The sequence below is a fragment of the Sturnira hondurensis genome, unplaced genomic scaffold (genome assembly GCF_014824575.4).
Source record: "Sturnira hondurensis isolate 20B ecotype Veracruz unplaced genomic scaffold, ASM1482457v3 Scaffold0001721, whole genome shotgun sequence".
NCBI classification, from domain to species: Eukaryota; Metazoa; Chordata; class Mammalia; order Chiroptera; family Phyllostomidae; genus Sturnira; species Sturnira hondurensis.
In genome coordinates this window covers 1448680-1475056 of record NW_028074352.1, presented here as the reverse complement: position 1 = coordinate 1475056, position 26377 = coordinate 1448680, and the positions used below count along the sequence as shown (strand labels likewise).

General features: G+C 37.0%; 1 protein-coding gene across 5 annotated transcripts in view; it reads left to right on the top strand.

Annotated features, from left to right (window-relative positions):
• Window positions 1–26377, top strand: part of ARHGAP24 (Rho GTPase activating protein 24) — a 516933-nt gene that overhangs the window by 448247 nt on the left and 42309 nt on the right. For all 5 annotated transcript variants that reach the window (XM_037030752.1, XM_037030769.1, XM_037030761.1 and 2 more), the window contains one exon: window positions 4624–4831. In XM_037030752.1, coding sequence (XP_036886647.1) covers window positions 4624–4831 — 208 coding nt within the window. The remainder of the gene's footprint in view (window positions 1–4623; window positions 4832–26377) is intronic.

Below are 26377 nucleotides of genomic sequence, written 5' to 3'. Positions count from 1 at the left end.
GCTCCTTCTTTCTTTCTGCTGCATAGAATTCCATTGTGTAAATGTACCATAGTTTTTTGACCCATTCACTTACATGACTCCAATCTAAGAAGACAAGCAACCCAATTAAAAAATGGGCAAAGGACTTGAACAGACACTTCTCCAAGGAGGACATACAGAGGATCCAGAGACATGTGAAAAGATGCTCAATATTGCTAGCTATCAGATAGATGCAAATTAAAACCACAATTAGATACCACTTCACACTGGTCAGGATGGCCATCATAAACAAAGCAACAAACAAGTGTTGGAGAGGTTATGGAGAAAAGGGAACTCTAGTGCACTGTTGGTGGGATTGCAGACTGGTACAACCTCTATGGAAAACAGTGTGGAATATCCCCAGAAAACTAAAAATGGATTTGCCTTTTGACATGGTTCTTTACATTTAAAAAAAATTCCTTAGGCAGCACGCTTATTAAATGCTTAGAGTTCTTTGCTTCACTCTTTATTTTTCTGACATTCCCATAAATTTACATTTTTTCAACAAATGACAAGAATTAAAGTATGAAAGTTAGTAAGCTGACAGGTTTTTGCTCAATAACTCAGTTTTCAGCCAGTATGCACACCTCACATTATTGTGTCACAGCTATCATGTTATAGATACAGAACGATGCCAAATCCCACAGCCTTGAACAGATCCTGGCTCCACTACTTACTAGGTGTGTGACATCCAGCAAATTATTGATCTTTCCATGCTTTAGTCTTCTCCTTGATAAGATATATCTTGGTATGATGGTGGTGCTTACCTGTGAGTTTGAAATGAGGGAAATTCAGATACACTGCCTGGTACACACAAGTACATTTTAGTTCTTATCAATTTAGAGCACACACACAAAAGATAGGCTATTTTTCTCACTTTTAGAATTTACTAATTTTTTAAATTAGTAGAAAATGGGGAGACATAATTGTGATCAAAAAAGAAAAAGAAGGCTGGTATTCAGGAATGAGCAAAAGTACTTTTTATTTTTTAAAGAAATTAATAAATATATTTTTATTGAATTTATTGGGGTTACATTGGTAAATTAAATAGGTTTCAAGTCTATAACTCTACAACACATCATCTGTATATTGTATTGTGTGCTCACAATCCATAGTCTGGTCTTCTTCCATCCTCATTCGTCCCTCCACCTCTTCCACCTGTCCCTTCCACCCACTTCCCTCTGGCAATCACCACCCTGATGTCTGTGTCTATGAGCTTTTTTTTTTTTGCTTAATCCCTTCCCCTATTTCATCCAGTTCCCACCCACCCTACTTTCCCTGACAGCTGTCAGTATGTTCTCTGTATCTATGAGTCTGCTTCCATTTTGTTTATCTGTGTTCTTTAGAGTCCACATATAAGTGAAATCGTATAGCACTTATCTTTCTCTGGCTGGCATATTTAAGTTGCCATAATATCCTCTAGGTCCATCCATGCTGTTGGGAAATGTAAGATTTCTTTCTTCTTTACTGCTGAGTAGTATTACATTGTGTAAATGTGCCACAGCTGTTTTACCCACTCATCTGCTGATGGGCACTTAGTTGGGGACAGAGGCTTTAAAGGCTGAATAAATCTGGTTGTGAACTTTCATTCTGCCACTTGATCCTGTGTAACTAACTTTAGGTGATTTATTTGATCCCTGAGCCTCAGTTTCCTCAGGTCTAAGATAGCTCTCTCATATATTTAGTGTAAAAATGAGAGGCAATATGTTAAGGACTTGGTATATAAGACATACTTAATAAATTGAAGGATCTTAGGGTTTTTGGCTTTTAGCTTGTTGCTATATCTCTTAAGTAAATTCTTAACCATAATGGCAAGTGTGTATATAAGATCGATGATAGACAGATAGATAGATAGATAGATAGACAGATATAGAAGGAGGAAGTTAAGAAGGAAAGAGAGAGAGAGGGGAAAGAGGAGAGAGGGGAGAGAGAGAGAGAGAGAGAGAGAGAAAAGAAAGAGAGAAACCAAAGTACCCATCTAAAGCAAAACTTACCCTTTCCTTTATCAGCTTCCTAAGTTGTTAGGGAAAAAAAAGAAATCTTGAGTTTTAAGAAAAGAATGCTTGACTGTTTTTAATTACTACACAAACCCAAACCTTGGGAGTTTGGGTCTTACTTATAGCACACATAGAGGTTGAATTGGACCGCCTGTATGATGCAGACTCCAACCAGCAGGGTCCATGTGTGTGGACTGCAGAAGTCCTGTGGAGAAAAAGGGACAGCATGGCCACTCTCTGAGTGAGAGAGCACCTCAACCCTTGCCTGGACAGGCTTTTATTGCTTTTCTGGGTACATTACATTGAGATGGTCCTCCTTTACCATGCACAGGTTCACTTTACGTGATTACCTTTTATAGATAACAAAGGAAAGGATGCTGCAAATGCAAGGGGAAAAGTGGTTGAACTGGTTATACTCCATCCTTGGGAGGTTTAGCACAGACTTTAGGAAGTCTTTAGGAAGACTTAACTTTAGGAAGTTACTTTAAAGATATGCAGTAAACATTTTCTGTATCAATTCAGGGTGAGGGGGGTTTAGCAAAAAGCAAGCCTCAAAGCAACCTAGGTACAATGCAGACCTGGTTCCCCACGGGAAACCGGATATATGGGCCCAGTCCCTGTGTACCGACTGGCTCCTGCTGGTTTTCTGAATCAGGGGCTTGACTACATTCGCCACTGCCATTCAGATTGGTTCCCTATACCTTTAGTAGATTTTTCTTTTGAATTTAGAGAGAAAAGTTAGTAATTTATCAATCCAAAACAATAAGTGAAAAATCACAGGTACTTAAGATTTATTTCCATATATCACCATTACTGTTAATAATAATCCATAAATGCCTTTGAAAGGCTATTTTCTTAATTTTTTCAGGATTGAATCCAAACATCCCAGGCATATAAGCATCACTTTAATTTCCAAAGAACTTCATGGAAAGAGTCAGCTTTCTCCATTCATAACCAATTTGCAAGCTTTGTTATTAAAATATTAGAATATCTTCAAAATGATTATTATTATTGTATGGATAAGAATTTTGTGTTGTCAAAAATAGAGAAAAGTCATCTAACTGTGTAATGAAGTGAAAGTTCATATTGCTCACCATACGACAGCCAAAAAGTCAAGTGACAAGGAGTTGGGACAAGGAAAGCAACTTTATTCAGAAGGCCATCAAACTGAGAAAATGGTGGACCAAGGTCCTAAAGAAAATATCCTGATAAAGAAAGGAATTTAGGCTTCTTTCATGTGAAAGGAAGGGGGAAATTAATGGGGTTTAGACCAGGAGATGACTGAAGACCTCAGTCACCTGGGTGCCAGCAAAGGTCCAAGGGGGATGGTGAAACTTCTTTGCTTTTGGTTAACAAATACTGGTTGCCATGATTTCAGTCATGATGTTCTTATAAATATTTTGATAAGCAATTCTTATTTTTGTATGTATCTTCCTATCCCCTTAGGAGATATTAATAATTTTAAGCAGGGAGGTTGCTTCAGGAATTCCTAGGCTTAGATTTCTTTCATGATTAGCATGTCTATGTGCAGGACTAAGCAGAAGTTGCTCACTGACATCTGATGGATACTGGTCAGGCTCGAGCAAGATGAAGTCAGAAAGAATGATTATTTTATTTTATTACAACAGTAGCTTAAACACACAGGGTATTGCTTTAAACACACAGGGTATTGCTTTTCTCACATTAAAAAAGAAATCTGGAGGAAGGTGTTGGTATGAATTAGTGGCTCACTTGTTTCAGCCCTGTCTCTGTGAATTTTTCAGCCTCTCTTTGTGGCTGTTGCCTAATGGTCAAAGGGTGACTCCCAGATGGACAGATAGCATGTCCAAATTCAAGATAGAAAAAGGAGCAACTGGAAACTACAGGTGTGTCTTTCTGTTTCATCAAAAAAATGCATCTTCCTAGATGCTCCAGAAGACTTCTTGGAAAGTGAGAGAAGTATTTAATTGTCCAGACCGTAAAGTGGAGATGACAAGAGAAAAGAGCAGTGTGAATGTCTGTCAAGTTTACAAAAAATGTTCCACTTACCATTATCAAGAAACTGTTCCAAAGACTACAATCTAAATATACTTTTTATCTGCTTTAATTTTCAGTACTCTTAGTGAAAGGGCTATTTTCTAATTGTGCTTTGTATGTAATCAAATATTAGTACTACATCATTGAACATTTTTTCCTAAAAGGAATATATGAATTCCACTAGTGCCAGATTTGATATCAGGTGTAGATTAGTTTGGTTTGTTGTTGTGTTATCATTTCTACTTGACCTAAGAATATATCTTGGGTAACAAGTGTTTATTGCTTGAACCTTGATGGTTTGCATTACTGAATACATACATAAGCTATTTTACAGATAAGAAGGTAAATCATATGTTCTTATTGTCAAATCCTTAATGTAATGGTTTTAAAATAATTCCCTACACATCCTGAGATCTTTCATAATTTCAACATGCAACACATTTTTCTTGAATTTAATAATGTGAGATACGGAAAGTTAAATGCTTGCTAGCATTCCAGGCTTTGGTTTTCTTTTACATTGAGTTTTAAAAGAAAGCACTGAAGTGGGAAGAGATACATTTCTCAAATTCACTGTGACTTTTTATTTCTTCAGGCATTTTTGGACAGAAACTGGAAGATACTGTCCGTTATGAGAAGAGATACGGGAACCGTCTGGCACCAATGTTGGTGGAGCAGTGCGTGGACTTTATCCGACAAAGGGGTCTGAAAGAAGAGGGTCTCTTCCGACTGCCAGGCCAGGCTAACCTGGTTAAGGAGCTGCAGGATGCCTTTGACTGTGGAGAGAAGCCATCATTTGACAGGTAGATTTTAAGATTTTTACTGACCATCCTTCACTGAGAAATTCAGTCTGAACTTTGAGGGTGCTGTAAGCTGAGATGTTGAAAGTGGTGTTTTAACAATTTAGATGATGAATTAAGTGGTCACACAGATATGGATTGCTTTTATTAAGTTATAGAGTCAAAGGTTTTGTGCTTTAAATGACTTTTCTATGCTTCCCCCAACCTTGAAACATCATTATTGGTTATTTTCCCTTGATTCCAAATTAACACTATGTTTAATGTCAGAAAAGTAAACTCTTAAAATAGAAGTCTTCTCTTGTTTGATATTTTTAAAAATTTTTCAGCTAATGAATATTTAAAATATTGGCAAGATTAGATATTGGCAGTGTAGTTAAAAATAACTATTTGTAAAAAGAAATAATGAAAGCATTATATTTTAAATATGTACCTCCACCATAAGCTAGAATAAGTTCACAAAGAAACAAGAGGTATAGCATGGTGAAATTCAGGAAATAACGGAAATTCCAGAGAAGAAAGTATACAGTAAGCTAAACATTGTTAATATTTTATAGATTTACTCCTTCTCTTTACTTTTTTATCTAAGAGAAAAAATAATTTTTATCCTAGTATTATTTTCTCTTTTTTATCCTTTTTTTATATTCTAGCATTATTAATTTGACATCGTGGAGCAGAGATTTTTCCATATTAATAGTTTAAAATGCCTTTTTTCAATATTTTAACTTGACAGTTTGTGATCAGCAGCCACAGCAAGCTTGATTTTTTTTTTTAATTTTATGTATTGATTTTAGAAGGAGACAGAGACAAAAACGTCAGTTTGTTGTTCCACTTACTGATGCATTCATTGGTTGATTCACGTATGTGCCCTGACTGGGGATTGAGCTCACAACCTTGGTGTTTCCCAACCACCCTCTAACCAACTGAACTACCTGCCCAGGGCTGGCGCTTCTCTCCTGTGCGTTAGCACCATCTGGGGTTGAGGTCCTGGGAAAAGCTCAGGGCAGGCAGCCAAAGTATGATGGTTCGGGGCCCTCTGGTCCAGAGAGCAGGAAATGGGACCATGGCTGGCTGTACAGAGGAGTGCCGCACTCATAATAACCACCTTCCCCCCGCCCCTGCCAGAAGGAGCAAAACTCAAGCCACAATATTAAAGCAGGGCACCCACACGTCTCCCCAGTTTCATACATCGCAAGCTTGATTCTTAATATCTAAAACTTCCCTCTGCAGGTGTATGTTCACGACTTCAACACCGTCCAATGTTTTTGTTGTACATTTCTCACTATTATAAATAACATAGAGTGTGCACATTCACATAAATATATTTTCATTTGTGGATTATTTCTTTAGAAAAGTTTCTCAGTATTGGACTTTGTGGATAAGAACAGCCTTGATACTTGAAAACTGAAAATTACCTATGATGTATTATTTCTCTTTGAAAGTACAGAATTAGCACATGAATAGACACAGATCTACAGAACAAATAGATAAGAAGACACTTGAATACATGATAGAAGATAAAGGGCTCTCAGGAATCTAAGAAACGGACATTAAACCATTGAAAGCCCTTTACCCAGCACATTAACAAAGCCCTGAGCATTGTCATTGTTCGGGACAATGACAATGTTCAGGGCTGGCAAGGTGCACCCGAGATAGGCACCCGGAGGGTGAGAGTGCAAATTATTACAGTCTTTGTAAAGAAATTTGGTGATGTATTTTAAGGCACTTTAAGCAGGAAATTCCAGTCCTAGAAAAAAGTTAAATATGTGGGAAAAAACTGAAGTGCTAAGTAGCTTATTATAAATTTTATAATAATGGAGGTAAAGAAAAGAATTTAAAACTAGGGTCAGAGTGCCAGTTGGGTATTGGAAATACCAGGAGGAACACTTTGTAAAGTATATGATTGTATAATCACTGCATCATACACCTGAAACTAATGTAAAATAATATATAATGTAAATGATAATTTGTTAAATAAATAAATATTTTTTAAATAATAATAAAGTTAGGATCACAGAACAAACTTCAAAACTGCAGGTATGCTTTTTGCAAAGGAAGTACATTTTCTTATTCTATATTTTGGAAAAGAAAACCAGATCAGTGGTTACATGGTTCAGCCTGTGCACAAGATATGGACAATAGTTTATCTAGGAGAAATTTAATTTTTTGTTCCCAAAGTTAGAAAGAAATTTATTGATACAATCCTTATTATAAAATATTTATAATAGGATATGCATCTTCTACAATGAATTTCATGTAGGATATTTCAATCCCTGTTGATAATAGGATATGTATCCTCTATCAACTCATTTCATGAATTGATAACTTTTAATGGCCTTTAATATTTATATACCACCTAAATATATGCAGATGATATTATAGCAAAGCATATTAATTTATTAAAATTATTATGTTATAGACATTAACAATTTGGTTCTTGTACTGGATCTTTGCTAATTTGGGAGAATAGAAGGATATTTTAGACATGTAGGATGCCTATAAGAAGACATATGCCCTGAAAACAATTATATTTAAATCAGGTTTTTGATAACTATAGATTAAAAATGAAATATGGTACAATCTTTATACAAATGCCATATCAATTATGAAAACATATATATTTATTGTTTATATGAAGTACATCCCTGCATAAACAGACTGAAAAAATCATAAGAGAAGATAAACATTGATTTTGTGGTAGAATGGGTAATTTCCCCCCTTTCCACTGTAATTTTAACAAGCATTTATTACTTTTACAATGAAAACTTTAATGAGAATAAACTTTTTCACTACCTGGTCATTTCTCACTGTGTAAAATTTCCTTATCTTTGAATTTCTAACATGTAATTACAGAAGCTGCCCATTACTAGAAAAGCTATGGAAGAGACTTGCAGTGAGTACTTCTGTGTCAGACACAGCATGGCCATGTTGCCAGCATACTTTGAGGAGCAGGGTGTCATTCATTTGCTCAGTCATTCATTATTTCAAGTTTCTGTACTTGAATAGCTAATCACCTCAAAACTTTGTTGTAAACAATAACCCGTTATCTATTCGTGATTCTGCAGTGTGGGTAAGACTCGACAAGGAGGTGCTCCTTTCACCACGTGGTGTTGATTGATGCAGATCGATTACTTCTGAAAAATCCAAGATGGCTTCTCTCAGGTCTTTCCCCTCAGGTTATGTTTTACTTGCATCTTTCCTCTACGGCCGTTTCTTACTTTAAGAATCTTTAATCAGCTGGAGATCATCAGGCCACTTCAGTTTATCTAAATTTTCTTCATAGTTGAACAGTTCCTTCTCTAGCCTCATTGGGAACATTTGCTGTGTTTTGAGTTACCACAGTCAACAGTCTTACTAATTTTTCTACTGCTGCTTCCTTAGCATTTACCTTTCTCTAGCCTCTAATAACAATTTTCTCATTGCTCTTCCAGTTCTTACTAATAATCTCCTCACTGCCTGGCTCTCCAGGCTCTGCCTGGTTCCAAAGCCAATAGATATATTTTCAATTTTCGTTGCAGTAGCACCAAGTTTCTGGTACCAAAGACTATTTCAGGTATTTATTGCTACACAGCAAACCACACTCTTGGTTAAAAACGACATTCTGCATTTGGGCATTGCTCAGCAGAGTCACCTTGTCTCTGTCCTCCATGGTGTTTGTTATACAATCTAGTGTAGCTGCAGTATCCAGGAGAGAGTCATTCAAAGTCTGGTATCTAAGCTCAGGTGGCTAAGAGGAGTGAGGCTAGTTGAGCTGCTCTTTTCCTCTGTATACTCTTGTGTCCTTCAGGGCTTCTCTCTTCAGCCAGTTAGCAGTACTCTTTACATGGTATCTCAGGACTCAAAGACAGGAGTGGAAGCTACAGGCCTATTAAGGGCTATGCTCAGAACTGGCACAATATCAGGTTCATTGAATACTCTTGGTCAAAAGCAAAGCAGAGGACCTGTTCAGATTAAAAGGTATTGAAAGCCAACTTTGCTTCTTGATGGAAGGAGTAACATACATGTATAGGGATGAGAGAACTTGACAGTCAGCATCTATCTTATTCATTTATTCAGCAAATAATTTTGGAGTATTTACTATTCCTTAGATATTATTCTGGGTGAAAAAGACAGATAAGATCTATTCTCTTGTAGAGATTGCACTACTGATGATGGGCAGATAAACAAATAATCAATATAGGACTAATTTTAAAGAGTGATATGTGACATGCTAATATGTCAGTAAGTGAAGTGGTGAGAATACATGTCTTTTGTGAGGATATAACATTTGGCTGTAGGTTGAATGAATAAGAAGCAGCTTGCCTACCTAAGATGTGCTGGCAGTGCTTAGCAAGTAGAATAGCAAGTACAAAGGCCTTGAGGCAGGTACAACTTATCTTGTTGGAAGAACATAACTGCATTATGGCTGAAATGTAATAGGTAATGAATGAGTCTTCAGAAATGAGATTAAAGAAGTTGTGTGGTCCCATAGTTGATAATAAGAAATTTAGGGGTTTTTTATTTTGATTATTATTTTTATTTATTTTTTAATAATTTTAAAAATTATTAAAATTATTAAAAATTATTAATAATTATTAAAATTTATTATTAAATAATTTTATTTAATTCTTGTTCAAGTGCAGCTTTCTATCTTATATTCCCAACCATGCCTGCCCCCTGCCCCATGCTCCCTGCCTCCCTCCCATTTCCGCCCCCAACCCTTAGTTATTGTCCATGTGTCCTTTACACTTGTTCATGTGAGTCCATTCCCTTTTCCCCTTTGATTCTCTCCACTCTCCCCTCTGGACCCTGTCAGCCTGTTCCGTATTTGAGTGCTATTGGTCATATTTTGCTTGCTTGTTTGTTTTGTTTAGATTCCTGTTAACGGTGAGATCATATGGTATTTGTCTTTCACCGCCTGGCTTATTTTGCTCAGCATAATGGTTTTATTCTAAGTAAAATGGAAATCCATTGAAATATTTTTAAAAAGTAAAACAAATAATTTTACTTACATGTTTTAAAAGGGCCACTCTAAAAAGGAAAACTAAATAATGAAAGATCATCCTTTCACCTTTATCATCCAGAACTAATTCAAGAACTGAGTGTAAAAATCAAATCTTAGCATTTAGGAAATCATAAGGGTTTTAGGAGCTCTGGCTAGGAGCCAAGTATGAAAAACAAAACATATACACATATCCTTATTTATCTATATATCACACCCTGGCAATCCAAATATCCTTGTTCAGATAAATAAATAGTGTAGTTAGAATCTCTCGGTCATAGAGAGGCAGCTGTGCAATTTACTGGATTCTGTTGATTAAATTAAAATGGTTCCCAGATCCATGAATAGTGAAATAATATGAAGAGAGTAACATATTTGTGGCAAAATGCAATTGTAAACTACAGTGTTATGGAAATAAATAATCTATAATTTCCCAAGGAGAATGGGGTTATTTTCAGAAATGTATCAACACAGAGTGTTTCACTGTTTTAGTTCATTGGCTGAGTTTGATTGGTGGAGCTACCCTAGTAGCTCCATTTTCAGGTTGTGATGACAAACTGCCTGGGAACTTTGCTAGTTCCATGTTAATTTCACCAGTGTTCAAGACCAGCATGAGTTTTCTAAAAATAGAAGTTATAAATCAAACTGTGCATAATGTTTTGAATAGATATTAAGATTTAAAGCAAAATATAGAAGTGTTTCGTTGTGAAATGTTAAAGAGCAAGAATAAATAAATATTTACCTTTTTATTATAATAATGCTTATATCTTACTGAGGAGTCAACAGGAGTTAATTTTTATTTTTAAATTTATTAAAATCTGAAAAACAGTCCTCACAGAAATTCTGCAATGATAATCTTTAATTTTAACAGTGAGACCCAATATTATTATAGCTCTAATATTGAGGCCTAAAGTTTGATTTTAAAGTGAAATTTTTTACTTCTGGCCAAGATGGAGGCATAGGTGGAAACATTGTGTCCCCTCCCACAACTAAATTTAAAGACAGCGAAGTTTTAGTAACAAAAACACAGCCATAACAGTGAAGATTGAGCTGTATGGAATCTAACAACAACAAACCCCTTAGCCAGACCGGTAAGAGGGGCAGAGTCAGCGGCAGAGTGGGTTCAGGCTGGAAAGACGGTTGGGTCTGATGGACCCAGGAGCCGAGGTGGAGGTGGTTGGTGGATGCCAGGCATGGGGTGGTGACAGGCGAATCCAGTGAGGGCAGCTGGCTGACTGCAGTCACACATTTGCATACAGATAAACCCAGCAAAGGAGCGAACAGTGAGACAGACCGCTCAGGCTAGGGCCTCAGCGATGGGAATTAGAGCCTGAAAGCACTAACTGGAAAGATTTTCTCGGGGTCGAAGGGCCGAGAGAGGCTCCCAGGATCACAGAGAGCTCATTGGAGAGACCCACAGGGTCCTAGAGAATACACAGGACCACACACCCGGGAACCAGCACCAGAGGGTCTCAATTTGCTTGTGGGAAGCCGCAGAGGGGACAGAAATCTGAGAGAGCAGAGTGGAGCAAAACACCATTTTTTTCCCTCTCTGACCCCGCCCCCACATACAGTGTCACAACCCAGGGACTGGGTCGCCTGGCCCTGGTGAACACCTAAGGCTCCACCCCTCAAACATAACAGGTGTGAACAGACCAAACATTAGGATTAAGAACAGCTCAAAGCCCCAGAGCCTATAATTCTAAGTGACCAAGAAATAGCCAGCCTTTCAGGTGCACAGTTCAAAATACTGGTGATCAGGATGCTCATAGAATTGGTTGATTTTAGTCATAAATTAGAGGAACATATGAAGGCTAAACTGATTGAAATGAAGGGAAATGCACAGAAAGCCAATAGTGATGGAAAGGAAACTGGGACTCAAATCAAGGGAGTGGACCAGAAGGAAGAAAGAAACAACCAAACAGAAAAGAAGGAAGAAACAAGAATTCAAAAAAAAAAATGAGGAGAGGCTTAGGAACCTCCAGGACATCTTTAAATGTTCCAACATCCAAATGATAGGGGTGCCAGAAGGGGAAGAGGAAGAGCCACAAGTGGAAAACTTATTTGAACAAATAATAAAGGAGAACTTCCCCAGTCTGGCAAAGGAAATAGACTTCCAGGAAATCCAGGAAGCTCAGAGAGTCCCCAAGAAGTTGGACCCAAGAAGGAGCACACCAAGGCACATCATAATTACATTAGCCAAGATTAAAATGAAGGAGAGAATCCTAGAAGCAGCAAGAGGTAAGGGGACAGTCACCTACAAAGGAGTTCCCATCAGACTGTCAGCAGATTTCTCAAAAGAGACCTTACAGGTAAGAAGGGGCTGGAAAGAAGTATTCCAAGTCATGAAATCCAAAGACCTACAGCCACAATTGCTCTATCCAGCAAAGTTTTCATTTAGAATGGAGGGGCAGATAAAGTGCTTCTCAGATAAGATCAAATTCAAGGAGTTCATCATCACCAAGCCCTTATTATATGAAATGGGTTTTTTTCCAATTTTTTATTTAATTATTTTTCAAGTACAGTTTTCTGTCTATTACTCCCATCCCATCCCACCCCCGTGCTCCCCTCCTCCCTCCCATTTCCAACCTTCTCAGTTGTTGTCCATGTATCCTTTATATATGTTCCTCTAAATCCCTCCCCTATTTCCCCTGAAATTCCCTCCCCTCTCCCCCTGGTCACTGTCAGCCTGTTCTCTATTTCAGTGTCTTTTGGTTATATTTTGCTTGCTTGTTTTGTTGTTTAGCTTCCTGTTAAAGGTGAGATCATATGGTATTTGTCCTTCAACACCTGGCTTATTTCACTCAGCATAATGCTTTCTAGTTCCATCCATGATATTGCAAAAGGTAGGAGCTCCTTCTTTCTTTCTGCAGCATAAAATTCCATTGTGTATATGTACCATAGTTTTCTGATCCAGATGCCTGTCAGTAAATGAATGGATCAAAATCTATATGAAATGTTAAAGGGACTTATCTAAGAAAAAGAAGATAAAAAATATGAACAGTGAAAGGACAGCAAACTCACAGTTATTAACAACCACACCTAAAACAAAAGCAAACTAAGAGGATAGCTAGTTCGGGAGCAGAAACCTAGAAATGGAGATCACATGGAGGGTTAGCAACAGGGGAGTGGGAGGAGGAGAAGGAGGGAGAAGGTACAGAGAATAAGTAACATAGATGGTAGGTAGAAAATAGACAGGAGGAGGGCAGGAATACTATGGGAAATACAGAATCTAAAGTACTTGTTGACACATGGACATGAATGAAAGGGGGGGCATGGTGGAGGAAGGGTGTGCAGGGTGCAGGGGAGTGAAGGGGGGGAATGGGACAACTGTAATGGCATAATCAATAAAATATATTTTTAAAAAATAAATAAATTTTAAAAAGTAAAGTGAAAATTTTAAATAATATTTTAAAGCTATAACAGTATAAAGCATTATTAAAATTTAATTAAATAAATGTTATTAAAATGATTTAAATTATAATACTTTGTACATAATTTAGAATATAGAAATATGTATAATTGAAAGAAAGATTAATATTTCAAAACTAAACAACCCACAGGGCTCTTGCCATATATAGCATAAATAAATATAAATGTTTGGACATACAGATCTATTAAAATGTAGATAATATTTTAATATATATTAAATCACACAGTATTTACATCTTTCTTTTTCTTGCTAATATATATCAGTAATGACTTCTCACATTACTAAGTAGTTCTCAAAGACATGATCTCAAAGACTAATTGTATTGTATCAGTCCTTCATTTTGTTCGATTTCCCTCCTCTTGTGTTCAATGTTTTGTGTACATCAGACCGATGCTGATAAGCATCTGTTCATAAATCAGCCTGTGGTTTTTGAAGCTGTAGATACATATGGAAGGTATTCCATATTTGAATAAGAAACATTTTGTCCTATTGAAGAAAAAAATGATGGTTGAGAAGAGAAATTTGGAATACACTCTATTTGAATTTAGTGGCCTTGCAGGTTCATGTCCCAGCCTTATCAAACCACACTTTCTACTCTTCTTTAATTGTATAAAATGCCATTTTTCCAGTTCTGAGGTTCAAGTTTAAGATTTTTATATATGTGTGACTTACTGCTTTTTACCATTAGGTGACATATTCTCACAGTTTCCTTGACCAAAATGAATTTTGTGAGAAAGGATGTTCTCATTGATCTGAAAAAAAAGTGTATTTTATCAATTTATGTCAACTGTAAAAAACAACAGGTATAGTTAGTTCATAACAATTCTTTCCTTTATTTTTTCCTTTTTAGGAATAAAAATAAATGAAAACTAAACATTTTATAAAACTCAACAAGTTTATATTTATAAACTTCCCCACTTTAAGGGTTCACAATGAAGAACTGAATGTGTAAACTCATTTTAGAAGCCAAGTGTTATCTCATTTCCAAAACTCTCCACAGTTGCTGTTAAAGAAGATTCCTTGTGGAAGATCTGGGAAGGTAGAGTCAAGAGTGCCTCTGTGGGTGTCACCCTCATAGCATTAATTGCTCAGCAACAAAATAACTATGTACTTATTTGAGCAAGGACAGAAGGCTGTACGAAGCCAGGACTTTACATACTCTGCCCAAGAATCCCCTAGAACAGCTTCTGTCCCAGGTACTCCAGCTGCCCTCCCACACAGCCAGTTCATTCTGCTGTTGTCCCTCCTTCTCAGCTTCTCTCCTTTGTTTATCTTTTATGTTTTGGTGACTGAGTTAGGACCATGAAACCAAGCTGTAAGTCTACAGAGATAAAATGAAAAAAACCCAACACCTTGAGTTCACTACCGCTAAAACCTGATTGAGTTATGAATCAAAATAGCCAATTCACCAAGAGTTTCCCAGTGTTTGGCAAATCTATATGTTGGTATTTGTGTGTCATTCACAAGGAAGCAGTATTGGAATAAAAGTTCAGGCACTGCTGACAGCCACAAGGAACTCAATCCTAGGCTCACCACTTCCTATGCATGTTAGCAACCTGGGACTTATTCCTTAACCTCTCAAACCCCAAGTTTCTTCATCTGTAAGTGAAAATAATAAGGCCTAACTCCATAGGGTTGTTGTGTTTGTTCACTTAAAAATAAAACAATATGAGACAAAACACCAGGGGTAAATGGTATAATGTGGATAAGACATTTCACGCATTTACTATCATCATAAGTATCATGATGTTGATTGTAGCGATAATCCTAACATTTTATATGACAAAGAAAAGTAATACTTTTGAGGTGCATCCATGCTATAGCATATATGAATATTTTGTTCTTTTCTATTGATGATGCTGTTTTATTTTGTGGATATACTGCATTGTGTTTATTCATTCATCAGTTGTTAGACATGAAAGTTGCTTTTGTCTTTTGGCTTTTATGAATAATGCTGACATGAACATGAATGTACAAGTTTTTGTGTTTTAATTTCTGTTGGGTAAATAACTAGAAGTGGAATTCCTAGGTCATATCTATGTTTAACATTGAGGAATGACCAAACTGTTTCTAAAGTGGCTGCACTATATTTTTGCCAGCAATGTATGTGTTCCATTTTTTATTCTAGCCGTTTTAGTGAGTGTGAAGTGGTATCTCATTTTAATTTTTATTTCCCTAATATTTACAGCTTAATGTTCTATATCTTTTTATGTGCTTATAAGTCACTCACATATGCTTTTTAGAAGGCATATATTTGAAAATGTTTAATTCTTCTTATTATCTTGATAATTTTTATTAAAAAATGATTGAAACTTGCTAAGAAGCCATAGTAATGTTCTGGGAGTATCAGTTGAGAATTGAGATGGACATCTGTGACATCCTGGGAGAGTGTGCACATACCCATGAGGACATCACTATGGGTACATGCAACCACTGTATCCACTGGAAAATTCTGCACATATAACCAGAATAGTACAGAATTTTTGAACTCCAAAACAGTGCAGAATTTTATGAATCTTGATCACTGTTTTAATCCCTAACACCTAAAACAATATCTGACATCACTCATTAGATCTTTGTTGAGTAAATGGATACAAAAAATATATTTTCAACATATTTGCTGAAAGGAAGAATGCCCATATTTCTGATCTTGGTAACTAGATGATACATGTGTTTATTTTCATAGATTAGAACTTAGGGACTTGAAAATTGTCATGTTTCAAAACAACTTCTAAAATCATGTTAGAATATCATTTAAAGGAAAACTCCTACCTGTGTCAAGGAACAGTCATGATCTCATAAATGGATTTACAATTTCATAAAAGCCACAATTCTAAACTAAGAACACCACTACCTTTATTTGTTTTGTACTCCAGAAATGTTCTCAGAAATGCAATGCATTATATTTCTAAAATGAACTAGATTTTTATTTGTAGTAAAACATTAACAATAAAACAAAACAAAACTCTTACTTCTTAATACAATTTTGTTTATCCATTTTTCTTTCCACTTACAATGGCCTCTCTTCAGAATGGTTCCAGTAGAAAACAGCACTAATATATTATATATCTGCACATGTGATTACAAAATATCCTTTCCAACAAAGGGCATAATGGCATTTTCTTATGTTATCCACAATAAATATATAATTTAATTCTTTACAGCTTATTATCCCCTCCCCCAGTGTCATTGACCCTTGAACGACATGGGGTTAGGGGCACCAACCCTTGTGCAGTCTAAAATCTGCTTATCTTTTGACTCCCTGAAAATTTAAATACATTGTGCCCTTTGCATCTGCCAAGTTAAACAAACACACATCAAAAACAGTATTTTCCATCCATAGTTGTGAATCTGCAGTTGGGAAACCAAGGCTAGAATGTGAAAATACTGTTTTCATATGTGGTTGGTCCAATCCATGGATACAAAGGGCTGGCCATATTTACTGAAAAAAGTCCACAGACCAGTGGACCAATGCAGGTCAAACCCAGTGTTGTTCAAGGTTTGACTATACACACACACATAGGTACACATATGTACACACACATACACACATTAATAAAGTAGAATAGTATCATTTAACCCATGTGTTGGGAATGCTTTTGTGTTGTAATAAAAAGCTGTTGGAGTGCCCAGAGAAGAAACTCATTTTGCATGAACGCTAATGATTTTAGTGCTGATTTGTAGAATCACATGGATACACCATAAAATCCTTTTACGTTCACTCTCATACTAGAGAGTTAAAGATTCAACAATGTAAAACTGGACCTCTATTTCATCTCCTTTATAAGACACAAAGGTTTTGTTTTCTGCCTTATTGACTTTATTGGAAGAAAAAAGTCTTCTGTAAAAAAATGTTATATACTTTATTGCTAGTCCTGGAATCAGACAATCAAATTCTCCAAACTAGTAACAGTCACAGAAGGAAATTAGTAGTATGCTATAGGGTGATTGTTAGGGACACATTAATAAAAATATAGAATTTTTATTAAGAAAACTATGTTTGCTAATTACTCTTTGTTAGCTAGAAAAATTATTTGTGATAATTTGTTCTATTTTATTTTTATTCTAAAGTACAACTATTAAAGAATGCACATGGATTTTAAATACTGTTTAACTTTTTAAAATGTTTTTTTGCATAATACACCATTTCAAACCCTAGCTGAGTAGCTCATTTGGTTAGATAGTGGACTGACCCCTTATGCCAAGGTTGTGCATTCTATCTCTTGTCAGGACACATAAAAGAATCAACCAATGAATGTATAAATAAGTGGAACAACAACTATCGATTGCTCGCTCCATCTCTCTCCATCTCCCTCTCCCTCCCGCCCTCTTCTCTCCTCTCTCTCTGAAATCAATTTTAAAAAACTTAAAAATATGTATATTTATACTTCCTCAGTATCAGAACATCAATAATGCTTCTCTACAGATTCCTGGGTTGTATAATCTGAGATCTACAGAAAATAATAAATTGTTGAATGTATTTTGATGGTTACATTTACTTTGTTTCTTCTGAAATTCCATCTGTAGAGTTTAGCGAAGGGAAAAGCATATAAACAGACAACACAAAATCCCAAAGTAACTAATTATAGCTGTAACTTCTTTGTTTTTTTCCATGATTTTTTAATTTTAATTTTATTTTTTAATTTTAACTGTTGCTCAAGTAGTGTCCTGTTTTTACTTCCATCCCAGCCCACCCACTCATCTCTCCCCACCTCCCTCCCATTTCCACCCTCCTTAGTTTTTGTCCATGCATCCTTTATATTTGTTCCTATAAAACCTTCCCTTTTTCCCCTGAAATTCCTTCGCCTCTCCCCTCTGGTCACTGTCCTCCTGTTCTCTATTTCAGTGTCTTTGGTTATATTTTGCTTGCTTGCTTGTTTTGTTGTTTAGGTGCCTGTTAAAGTTGAGAGCATATGCTATTTTTCTTTCACTGCCTGGCTTATTTAGCTTAGCATAATGCTTTTCAGTTCCATCCATGCGTTGCAAAGGGTAGGAGCTCCTTCTTTCTTTCTGTTACATAGAATTCCATTGTGTAAATGTACCATAGTTTTTGGATCTATTCATTTACTGATGGGCACCTAGGTTGCTTCCAGCACTTGGCTATTGTAAATTGGGCTGTTATGAACATTGGTGTGCATAAATTCTTTTGGATTGGTGTTTCAGGGTTCTTAGGATATAATCCTAGCAGTGGAATTACCGGGTCAAAAGTCAGATCCATTTTTAGTTTTCTGAGAAAATTCCATACTGTTTTCCATGGTGGTTGTACCAGTCTGCAATACCACCAACAGTGAACTAGGGTCCCCTTTTCCCCACACCCTCTCCAACATTTGTTGTTTGTTTCTTTGTTTATGATAGCCATTCTGACTTGTGTAAAGTGGTATCTCATTGTGGTTTTAATTTGCATCTCTCTGATAGCAAGCGATATTGAGCATCTTTTCATGTGTTTCTGGATCCTCTGTGTGTCCTCCTCCTTGGAAAGTGTCTGTTCAAGTCCTTTGCCCATTTTTTAAATTGGGCTGCTTGTCTTTTTAGAGTGGACTTGTGTAAGTTCTTTTTATATTTTGGAGACTAAACCCTTGTCTGAGATATCATTGGCAAATATGCTTTCCCATACAGTTGGTTCTCGTTTTATTTTAATACTCTTTTCTTTAGCCATGCAGAAGCTTTTTATTTTCATGAGACCCCATCTGTTTATTCTTTCCTTTATGTCCCTTGCTCTAGGGGACATATCAGTAAAAATGTTGCTGTGTGAAAGATCTGAAATTTTTCTGCCTATATTCTCCTCTAGGACTTTAATGGTATCATGGCTTATATTTAAGTCTTTTATCCACCTTGAATTAATTTTTGCGTATGGTGTAAGTTGGTGCTCAAGTTCCATTTTTTGCATGTTGCTGTCCAGTTCTCCCAACACCATATGTTGAAGAGGCTATTTTTACTTCATTTTATGTTGTTGCTCCCTTTGTCAAATATTATTTGACCATAGAGACTTGGGTTTATTTCTGGGCTCTCTGTTCTGTTCCATTGGTCCATGTGCCTGTTTTTATGCCAGTACCAGGCTGTTTTTATTACAGTGGCCTTGTAATACAGTTTGATATCAGGTATTGTGATCCCTCCTACTTTGTTCTTCTTTCTCAAAATTTTGGCTGCTATTCGGGGTCTTTTATGGTTCCATATATATTTTTGAAGTGTTTGTTCTATGTCTGTGAAATATGCCATTGGTACTTTAATAGTTATTGCATTGAATCTGTAAATTACTTTGGGTAGTATGGACATTTTGATGATGTTAATTCTTCCAATCTATGAACACAGTATATGTGTTCATTTGTTTGTGTCTTTCTTGATTTCTGTCTTCAGTGGTGTGTAGTTTTCTGCATATAGGTCTTTAACCTCCTTGGTTAGGTATATTCCCAGATATTTTATTTTTGTTTTTGCTATATTGAATGGGATTTTTTTCTTGATTTCTGCCTCTGCTGTTTCATTGTTGGTATACAAAAATGCCTTTGATTTCTGGATATTGACTTTGTATCTCACTGTTTTGCCAAATTTATTTATTAAGTCAAGCAGTCTTTTGGTGGAGTCTATAGGATTTTCTATGTACACTATCATGTCATCTGCAAACCATGACAGTTTTGTTTCTTCCTTTCTGACTTGGATGCCTTTTATTTCCTTTTCCTATCTGATCACTGTGGCTAAAATTTCCAATACTACATTGAATAGAAATGGCGAAAGTGGACAACCTTGTCTTTTTCCTGATATTGGTGGAAAAGCTTTTAGTTTTTTCCCATTGAGTATGATGTTGGCTATAGGTCTCTCATATATGACCTTTATTATGTTGAGGAATGCTCCCTCTATTCCCACTTTGCTGAGTGTTTTTATCATGAGTGGGTGCTATACCTTATCAAATGCTTTTTCTGCATCTATTCATATGATCATGTAATTTTTGTTTGTCTTTGCTTTTGTTTATGTGATGTATTACATTTATTAATTTGCAAATATTGAACCATCCCTGCATCCCTGGGATGAATCCCACTTGATCATGGTGTATGATCCTTTTAATGTATTGCTGAATGTGGTTTGCCAATATTTTATTGAGGATTTTAGCGTCTATGTTCATCAGTGATATTGGTCTGAAATTTTCTTTCTTTGTTGTGTCTTTATCTGGTTTTGGAATTAGGATGATGCTGGCTTCATAAAAACAGTTTGGGAGTCTTCCATCATTTTGGATTTTTTGGAATAGTCTATGAAGGACAGGGGTTATCTCTTCCTTAAATGCTTTGTAGAATTCTCCTGTGAAACCATCTGGTCCATGGCTTTTGTGTGTCAGGAGTTTTTTGATTACTGCTTCAATTTCATCTGTTGTTATTGGTCTGTTTAGGCTTACTGCTTCTTCATTGAGTTTTGGAAGATTATATTTTTCTAGAAATTTGTCCATTTCACCTAGGTTTTCAAATTTCTTGGCATACAGTTCTGCATAGTAATTTCTTACAATCCCTTCTATTTCTGTGGTGTCAGTTGTAATCTCTCTTCTTTCATTTCTGATTGTGTTTCTTTGGGTCCTCTCTCTTCTTTTCTTTATCTTTAGAGAGGAAGGGAAGGAGAGAAGTAGAGAAATAACAATGTATGGTTGCTTCTTGTGAGTTTCCCCCTGCTGGGAACTGGCCTGCAACCCAGGCATGTGCCCTGACTAGGAATCGAACTGCGATCATGTGGTTCACAGGACTGTGTTCAATCCACTGAGCTACACCAGCCAGGGCTTCTCTCTTCTTTTCTTGATGAGCCTGCTTAAAGCTTTTCAATTTTGTTTATCTTTTAAAAAAAAATAGCTCCTGGATTCATTGATCCTTAGAATTTGTGCTTTTACTCTCTATGTCATTTAGTTCTGCTCTGGTCTTCGTTATTTCCTTTCTTCTACTTGCTCTTGTCTGTCCTTGTTGTTGTTCCTCAAGTTCTTGTAGGCATAGGGTTAGTTTGTTTGTTTGAAATGTTTCTATCTTCTTAAGTATGCCTATATTGCTATGAACTTACCTCTCAGGACTGCCTTTGCTGTGTCCCATAAGTTTTGGGTCATTGTGAGTTCATTTTCATTTGTTTCCAGAAACTTTCTTATTTTTTCCCTAATTTCATTCTTGACCCGTTCACTGTTTAATAGCATGCTATTGAATCTCCATAATTTTGAGTGTTTTGGGTTTATTCCTTGAGGTTGGTTTCTAGTTTCAGTCCCTTGTGGTTAGAGAAAGTGCTTGGTATGATTTCAATTTTCTTGATTTTGTTGAGGCTTGTTTTGTGTCCTATCATGTGGTCTATCTTTAAAATGTTGCATGTGTATTTGAAAAGAATGTCTATTTTGCTTTTTTGGGATGAAGGGTTCCATATATATCAGTTAAGCCCATTTCATCTAGGGTATTGTTCAATGCCACAATATCTTTGTTTTTTTGATATTTTGTTTGGAAGATGTGTCCATTTTTGACAGTGGGGTTTTAAAATCCTCAACTATAATTGTGTTGTGGTCAATATGTTTCTTGAAGTCCTCTAAGATTTTCTTTATGTATTTGGGTGCTCCTGTGTTGGGTGCATAAAAATTTATGATGTTAATGTCTTCTTGGTGGATTCTTCCCTTGAGTATTATGAAGTGACTTTCTGGGTCTCCCTTTATGGCCATTTTTTTGAAGCCTATTTTGTCTCATTATGAGTATTGCTACCTCAGCTTTTTCTTCCTGTCCATTTGCTTGGAAAATTTGTTTCCAGCCCTTCAATTTCAATCTGTGATGGTCTTTTTTCCTGAGGTAGATCTCTTGTAGGCAGCATATGTGTGGGTCATGCTTTCTTATCCATTCAGCTATTCTATGTCTTTTGATTGGAGCATTTAGTCCATTTACGTTTAAGGTTATTACTGATAGTTACTTATTCATTGCTATTTTTGTACCTGTGCTCCTGTCTCTCTCTTTTCCTTCCTTTCCTTAGAGCAGTCCCTTTAGCATCTCTTGCAGAGCTGGTTTGGTGGAGGTGTATTCTTTTAGACTACTTTTGTCTTGGAAGTTCTTTATTTGGCCTTTTATCTGGATTGAGAGCCTTTCTGGGTAAAGTAGCCTTCGTTGCAGGCCTCTGGTTCTCATTACTTGGAATATTTCTTGCCATTCTCTTCTTGCTTGGAGCGTTTTCATTGAGAAGTCAGCAGCTAACCTTATTGGGGCTCCATTGTATGTTACTTCCTGTTTCACCCTTGCTGCCTTTGAGATTCTCTCTTTGTCTTGGAATTTTGCCCTTTTAATGATGATATGTCTTGCAGAGGGCCTCTTTGGGTTCCTCTTGATTGGGACTCTCTGTGTTTCCTGGATTTATGTGACTTTTTCTCTCATCAAAGTAGGGAAGTTTTCCATCATTACTTTTCAAATACCTTTTCTATCCCTTGCTCTTCTTCTTCTCTTTCTGGTATCCCTATTATACAGATATTATTACATTTCATTTTGCCTTGCATTTCTCTTAATCCCTCTTCATTCTTTCTGAGCCTGTTTACCTTTTCTTGCTCTTTCTGGATTTTTTTTTTTTACTTTGTCCTCCAACTCGCTGATCTGATCTTCTGCTTCATTGATCCTGCTTTTGATGCTTTCCACTGTGTTCTTCAGTTCAGAAATTGTGTTCTTCATTGCCTCTTGGCCCTTGTTGATAGTTTGTATTTTCTTTTTCATGTTGATATGATTTTCAGGGAGTTCATTGTAGTTTCCCTGTAATTTCTGGTAGCTCATTGTGAGCTCATTAGACTTGCTGATAAACAGTGCTTTGAACTCCATATATGATAGTTAACTTGCCTCTATTTCATCTAGCATTCTTTCTGAGGCTTCCTCCTTTCCTTTCAGGGGTGGTGGTGGTTGTTTCTTTGTTTTCCCATTGTTTGTGAGACTCTTCTTATTAGCTTAAGCTTCTTAAATTGATCTGGTCTGACTCCCTGGATTTATGGTGTGAACTTTTGTGGTAGAATGTCTGTGAGATTCAGTGGTACTGTCTCCTTGATCTCCCAAGCTCACTGGTCTTAAGCTATCATTTAAGTTGGTCTCTGTTTGTCTTTGGGTTTTGATTGTTTGGGGGTCTTTTTTTGGTGAATACTTCCCACCAGCTGATTAACCAAGGGTCACTCTGTCCACCACCTTTTGTATTTTGTTGTGCTGGTGCGGGCAGGTTGTGTTGAAGCTGGTTCTTCCATGTATACAGGTTTTGAGCATTCTTTTTTGCTCTTATTCAGTTGTTTGTACTGGGTAGTTTCTCCACTACTTAGTTGTATTTCCAGATACATCCTGGTTTGAGGTTTTTGTGGTTTCCACTCCATCCTTCACCTTCTTGTGTTGTTATCTGTTGGTGGTTCCTTTGTTGTTGGGTTTCCTTTTCCAGTGGGTATCCTGGTGTTCACTGTTTCCACCTACTCTCTATTTTGTGATCAATTGGAGGGGAATGTAAAATGGTTTATGACAGCAAGAGAGTATTCTATGATATTTACAGTAGCAGCTGGTAGAAAAGAGATAGGAAATCCTTCGGCTATGTATAGTGTTAACCGTGATCTTCCACCCAACTAGCTACTTTTAAGAAAGGATGGAAAGAAGATAATACTCTTTTGGGGGAGGGAAGGATTGTGAGTTGGATCTAGAAAGCAGTGAGGTTGTGGGAGCTCAGATTTTGAGGTAATGTGAGAGTAAAGGATAGTAAATAGGTGTAGTGTGTGAGAGAATAGCGTTAACCACTACAGCAATAGAGTTCAGGAAACTGAAGTGGGCAAAGATCTGGGAGGAGTGTTATGAAGTATTTACAATTGTATGGAACAACTATTATTTACAATAATATTAGAGCAACAATGATATGACAGAATCTATGTGATCTAGATAGCATGAATAGGGGGTATAGAACTTTGAGTAGTGTGCTTAAGGAACACAAGTGACCTGAAGAATAGTAAATTAGCAATACACGGTGGAAGAGAGAACATGGGGAACCTGTCCAATGATACAATATAACCACCCAAGCATGGAAGACTATACAGAAAGAAGAGGAATACAAAAATACTATTAAAATAAAAGATGTAAGTATAATGAAAAAAGTAATAATACAAATATGCAGTAATTTGCACTTTCTCTGCAATAGCAAAGTGAAATTTATCTCTCTGTCTCTACTGTTGGGATGGCCCCCTTTGGGTCCAACTCTGGTCCTTTCACACTTCCAGGTTTTTTAGTCTCACTTGCGGGTATTAAAGAAAAAAAGCAGGAGAAGGGAAGAAGAAGAGATAAAATTTGAAAGAAAGGAAGAAGGAATAAAACAAGAAAGAAGAAAAGAGAGGAAAAGGTTTTGAAAGATAAAACAATGATAAAAATTTAAGAAATGAAAGATTACTTTAAAAAAAAACACCTCTTGTTGGTTTCAAACTGGTGAAACCGGTTTTTCTGGTCTTGCTGGCTTCCGCAGGCTGAGGGGTGATTGGTGTGGCTTTTCTCCCTTCCCATGTGTCCTCAGCCAGCACTGTCCCTAGAGCTAGTCTGGCACCTCTCCCTGGTGGTGCCTTTGGTGTGGGATCCTGGTCTTCCTCAGAGACTCTTTCCCCAGGGTTACCCCCGCAGGCTGGGGTGTGGGCACATGCTCGGCCAGGCTGCCTCCGTCTCTTCCCAGTGCTGTGGGGATACACAGGGCCTTCCCCGAGGCCTTCCGTGTAACCTTCCATGCCACCTCGGGATCGCTGCCCTGCTGAGAGGGGAGTAGGCTGAGCCGCTATTGCAGGAGTATTCCCCAAATAGTTTTTCTTTTTGAGAAATTCCTCCTACTCAAGCCTGCCTCTCCTTAGCCCAATTCACCAGCCAGACTGGTGACTATCAGGGTCAGTGTGCATCACTGTGGGATTCTCAACTCTCCCACACCAGCGACCACAGACTCCGCAGGGGATCACAGCTCCCGTGTGTTTGCTTCTTTGTCCTTATTCCCCTCTCTGCGACTTTAAGCAACCAGGTCTCTCCCGGTGCTGCTTAAACTTTATTTGGCCTGGGAGGGAGAGAGCAGTTGACCCAGCTCTCTCCCAAAAACTCTGTGGCAGACCCACAGCTCCCAAAGAGTCTGTGGTAGACCCATCCCTGGCAGCAGGCACCGGGCCTGGGGCTGCAGCTGCCTTGGTCCCCACACTGATCCCTGGGACCTTATTGTCCTGAAGTACTCTCCTTACCGTCTGGTTTTTCAGTGTCCACTACAATTTTTGGTCTCTTATTTTCATATATGCTGGGGTACTGTTGGCTGTTTGCTCTGTTCTGTAGATCTGCCAGGTTTTCCTCCCGTGTGTAGGGGGAGGTGGAATCTGCTCCCTCCTACTCTGTCATCATCTTCCTTCTAACTTCTCTGTTTTAACTAAGCCAAGTTTGTTAACTGCTTGCCAAGATCTTGAAGACCATGTGAAACTGAAATTACAATGCATAGCACTTTGAGTCCTCAGTACAAATAAAGCAAGAAAGGCTTATGTGATAAAGTCTCAGTTACATATGTTTACTAATGTAAAGACATGAAAATTAGTAGCCATATAAACTTTCTTTGAAAGAAAACCCCAGCTGCCTGTAGACCAGGAGTCACATTTTAGGAAAGACAGCATATCACACTTAAGTAAGAAATAAAAGCTCATCATTTATATCATCTATATGAGATAATTGCAGAATTATAGCATATTTAATCTAAGATTACATCTAGTTGTATTTATTTTTTAACCATTTCTAGGAAAAATGTGAGGTGAGAAAAAGTATCTTAGTCTACTTTTTAAAAACTATAGTCATGTAATTAATTGAATAGTAAGTGCTATTTGTTAAGTATATTTAAAATTTTATGTAAATGAGTTTTCTCATATCTTTTACTGTGAGTAGTTTATATCCATCTGAAAATAGGTCATGTGAATTGACAGTAACATCTTAATCATTTTAATCATTCTTGTATTTCTTGGCACATGTATTACACTCTGTGAATTTAAGTGATTATATTGCCTAGGAGAGCCGGAGAAGGCATCCGAGTGTGGCATCACTCCAGCATCCATTCCCAAACCACATTCAGGATGCCTGTGTTTATTAACAGTTCTAAGCAATCTAACACCGCTCCGTGGCAACGGTAGATCCTCTGTGGAACCTCAAAAGCCTGA